This window comes from Arachis ipaensis, chromosome B03 (genome assembly GCF_000816755.2).
Source record: "Arachis ipaensis cultivar K30076 chromosome B03, Araip1.1, whole genome shotgun sequence".
NCBI lineage: Eukaryota > Viridiplantae > Streptophyta > Magnoliopsida > Fabales > Fabaceae > Arachis > Arachis ipaensis.
The window spans coordinates 9,648,852-9,653,733 of NC_029787.2; the positions used below are offsets into that span (position 1 = coordinate 9,648,852).

Sequence of the window (4,882 nt, forward strand, 5' to 3'; positions counted from 1 at the left end):
TTCGATAAAATGGTAAGAATTTAAAGAGTAATTAAACCAATATAAAATATATATTAAAATAATAAAATAATATATATTTATATAAAAATATATAGTAACTAACTTAGTATCTGATTTTTAGTTTTTCATCATATTCTTTGGACCGACACCTCAAAGATAATCCGTCATGAATCGCAGTTCTATTGAAGAATTTATTGTTGAGTAATAAATTAAGGCATATATTTCTGTAGCAAATAAATCCATGAATTATTGGTCACTTAAATTTATTGTGAATAAAATTGAACTTCTTAAATTTCAATTCAATTAAATCATTCCTTTCTCAAGATTAACGAAAGTGTATCATAGATTCATATTAGTGAAATAATTAAATAATCACCAAATAAATTGTCATTTGGATAGTATGACACTGCTAGTAACAAATAAATTTAGATAAAGAAAACCAAACTTACAATTCCTTTTATCATTGAATAAAGAAAAATAGTTACAAATTACAATTAAATGAATCAATATGAATTTAGAGAACACCTTATTGACAACAAGAACAACAAGAATTTATGAAACATGTATAAAACAAAACAATAGGAGTACAAATTGAAGCCAAGATTCAAGAGCCATTAGTTGATAGCACTGCAAATTTTTCTTATGATTCCAGCTGATCCAGTCAAAGGAGAAATATCTCCCATTTTTATCATAGCAGCTGCAAAGTCCGATTTAAAAGTTGTAGGATTTTTACTATACTCAGAAACAAATGAATCTGTAGATCCTCCACTAAACAAAACTTGATCCGATTGAAGAAGACCTTTTTTCTGAATCAGGTTTTTGAAGTAATTGTTATCAAACGAATTGGGTGTGACCAAGTCTAATGGCGACAACTTTTTATTGTTGTCGTTGTTAATCAAAGATGGACAACCACGTTGGCGAGTGCTAGCAAAACCAGCATCAATGTCACTTGTATTACCATATATTCTATTTCTGAATGTGACACATCGAGCTTGGCCAATTGTATGGGCACCTACAAATTAAAAATTAGATTTATTAATTAATGATTGCCATATAATTTATAATTAACATTTTATCTCTATATTAAATTTAGTGTGAAGAGTATGTTACATATTATTAGCAATGAATATTGAATTACCAGATAAAGTGACCATTTCTTTTGCACTAAATCCTTTGTTACTGAAACGAGAGATGAGAGTGTTAAGATCATCTGAGGCAAGTGGAAGGTCACTATTAGCCAAAGCTATACTTGCGGTAGTAGAATCTCTGCGTCCAAGCTTCACAACCCATGATGGACCACCCACCTGATCAAGAATTTGTTAGAGAAAGAATAAAAAAATGCATCCTTTAATTTGAGTCTTACTATATACATCTATATTAAAAAGCCAAGTTATATGAATTGTTATCTAAAATTTAAAAGAGACGTGTTAAAAATATAATTATTTATGTGCATAATTTTATTAATTAACTTAAACTTTTAGGATAAATGATTTCATAATATACTTACAGCGAATGATGCATCACGAGCAGCTACAGCAACAATGTCAGCGCATGAAACGACTCCAGGGCATACTTTCTCTACAGCAGCTTTAGCTTGATCTATGACTTCAAATCCTCTAACTGAGTTATTATTAGGTAATGCACCTTTCTCACTCACAATTATGGGGGGGCTATCATCTAGCAAAATTGATGCATCACAACCCTGCATATCAATAAACATTTAAATGTTTAAGATTCTATTATGCTAGTGAGAGAAGATAACATTAATAGTTATATCTCTAATACTCTCCTTTGAATAAGAGTCTCTTTTAAGTTTGTTTTATTGTTTGTATAGGCATTTTTTTCTCTTTTATTTGCTTTATGCTATTTTTTTGTTACTTTCGGGATTCACCAAAGATCGAATTATGGATTTTTTAGATATAAAACTCTGATACCATGTTATGAAACCATTCATCCTAAAAGTTTAAGCTAACGAGAGAAGGCGACATTAATGATTATATCTCTAACATGGTAGTCAATAAGGAAGCTGAATAATGTAATTAAGTATACCTGAACAAAGCAGTCATGGAAATGAAGGCGAACAAGAGAAGCCGCCATGCGGCGCTCCTTAGAAACCGCCGTGCGAATGGAGGTTCGAATGGTGGAAAGGGCATTGGGGCATGTTGTATCATAAAATGTTGAAGATAACTGTGCATCACATGCTGTGCCTAAGAGAACCAATATGATAGCAAAAGTAGTAGTGACACTTTGAATTCTGCCGCCCATAATTTTTATTTTTGAACAAATAATTGAAGATGATAATGAATATGTTTAGATTTGGCTTAGTTAAAACAATTGAGAAATTAAAGAATGAAGAATGGGCAACAAGATGTAGAATAATTATTAGTGATGAGAATGAAGAGATGATGGAGGAGTGGGTGTAAGTGGTGATGTATTTATAGTTACATACTTTGGTTATGTGAGAAATTGTCATAGTCACTAATGTCCGCTAAAACGCGTAGCAAAGGTTCCTTAATGGCGAGTTGAGAAATTTCAAATTTCTTTTGTTTCCAAATGGCAACTAAATGCCACTTTATGCCTTCATAGGAGCGTTAATTAATATCACGAGGAAGACTTTATCAATAAAGAAATTTCTTTTATTTATCGTAATAAATAAATAAATAATTCCATATATTATATATTGTCTGTATTTATACATACATATTGTTTTACATATTTTTCTAGTTAAATAATTAGTTATTTAAATAATTAAATTTATAATAAATAAATAAATTTATTTATAATAATATAATAAAAATGATAAGATATCAAATATACATTTTTATATCGATAATTAATTAATAGTTAATTTTTAATAATGTATATTATTGTAAATAAATAAATAATGGTGGAAACTCAGGTGCAGTCGATTTCACGTGAAATTGATATCTGAGAGCCGTTAGATGATTTAACTGATTTGACTAAATTTTCATTCAATTTCTCAGATATTAACTTCACGTGAAGTTGGCTTCACCTGAATTTTCACCATAAATAATGCACGCGAGTGTCAAAAACTCAAAATTGATTCCTGACTATAATAACGCGCATGCAGCAGAAGCTAAGAGCATTTTGAAATAAAAAATGCTCCCACAACACGTATGTGGATTCATGGCCTACGTTCTGATTTGGCTTAATTTTCATAGGAAAATATAATATTAAAAAAAAAAAAAAAATTAGTGCATGTTTGGACGCCATTATTTTGTTAAAAAAATATTTTTTTTAATAAAAAAAAGATTTTTTTTTATTTTTTAATGTGTTTGGCAAATTTCTAATAGTAAAAATAAAAACACTAGTAAAATCAAAAAAAGATTTTTTTTGAGAAGTTGTAATTTACATCTTTTTTTAAAAGATGTTTTTTCCTTAAAAAAAAGATGTTTTTCATGTAATAAATAAACAAAAAAGTACTTTTATATTATTATACCCAAACATAATTGATAGATAAAAAGACTTTTTTACATGAGATATCCAAACATAAAATTACTTTTACTTCTCTATAAGATCTTTTAAAAAAAGATAACTCGAAAAAAAAATATTTTCTTAAAAGCTCACCCAAACAAGCCCTATAAGTAGACGATGAGAATACTAAATAATGCGAATAATAAATATGTCAGATGTTTAATTCAATAGATATGCAGATGATTATGTTCATTATTTTTAATTGGATAGTTATTTTTTTCATTCGATTTACTCATGCACAGTTAACAATAGCGGCATGTTCAATTCACTAGAAGTGTAGATAGTTATCTAATATTAAAGTTTAAGAGGTAATTTTGGAGTGGAGAGTTTTTTTAGTTTATTGGGTCAATTTTAAAGCCTATTGTTCATATTGTTTATAAAAATCATTGTTTACCTAGAAAAACTCTTATTAGATATATTCAACTAGAAATTAATTTCACACGAACTGAATGCGGTGATACCTTAATTACGTGAAAAACTAGACATGAAAGATTCCATCGAATAATCTTAATTATACCTCTAATCCTTATTAATTACTAACCGCTATCTAGCTAATTCTACTTGCCATTTTCAATGGTTGCATGGGGGCTGCTTGAAGTTACTTTGTTCGTGAAACAATTGGAGTGGGTTTGTTTGTATATAATGTCAATGAGATTTTAATGCCAAATATAATTGCCTAGCTATAAAATCTTAAACGCGGTAGCGAATAATGGCAAACACTAGTAATAATAATGAAGACTTTACTCTCTTTTAAAGTAGGGCCTTTAATTCATAACCTAATTATGCTCTATATCAAAAGAAGATGATGGATATATGGAAAGTTTTACAAGTGCTTGGCAAATATATATACAAGGACACATATAAAAGTATTAGTGACTGCTAGCTTAATAGAAAAACATGGTTAAGATGTCACTATCCTATATTGCTAGCCGACGGTAGGTTCGCTTTGGCGTATGTTAAAACATCCTAAAAAGCTTAAAGAAGTAACATATGATTACAATTTTGTACATATGAAATATATTACTTAATACATTAATAATTGTACAAATTACAAAGCTGATTTTACATGGATGCATGATTTACTAGTTAATACTTTCGGTTTGAGAGTAGAGACAAATATTTTTGTCACCATATGTCTGCCAATGTGTCATTATTGGGTTGGAAAACAAAATCTAAAGAGATATATATGCGTAGAACCCGGCCCTAGAAATAATGGCTGATCCTCAAGCGAATTATATATGGAGGTGTTAGTTAATAGTTAGAGATAAAATTTTGTCTTATATGTAAATTAACATTAATTAATGTTTTATTTTTTACTAAAAATGTATTGTATATATATGTGCATGTTATCATTCTTATAGTTATGATAACTATAATGATTATACAA

At 28.7% G+C, this 4,882-nt stretch overlaps 1 protein-coding gene across 1 annotated transcript; it reads right to left on the reverse strand.

Moving 5' to 3' along the window:
• On the reverse strand, positions 424-2,412 carry LOC107634056 (lignin-forming anionic peroxidase-like). The gene is made up of 4 exons (XM_016337641.2): positions 2,050-2,412; positions 1,508-1,702; positions 1,139-1,304; positions 424-1,012 (listed from the first exon to the last, which is right to left on the reverse strand). Exons 1-4 carry the CDS (start codon positions 2,263-2,265, stop codon positions 615-617), a joined length of 975 nt encoding a protein of 324 aa, XP_016193127.1. The 5' UTR covers positions 2,266-2,412; the 3' UTR covers positions 424-614.

Coding starts and splice junctions, on each gene's coding strand:
- LOC107634056 (XM_016337641.2), bottom strand. CDS start 2,265: ATGGGCGGCAGAATTCAAAGTGTCACTACTACTTTTGCTATCATATTG. Junction 1,703..2,049: donor TCCATGACTGCTTTGTTCAG/GTATACTTAATT, acceptor ATTGATATGCAG/GGTTGTGATGCATCAATTTT. Junction 1,305..1,507: donor CTCGTGATGCATCATTCGCT/GTAAGTATATTA, acceptor ATTCTTGATCAG/GTGGGTGGTCCATCATGGGT.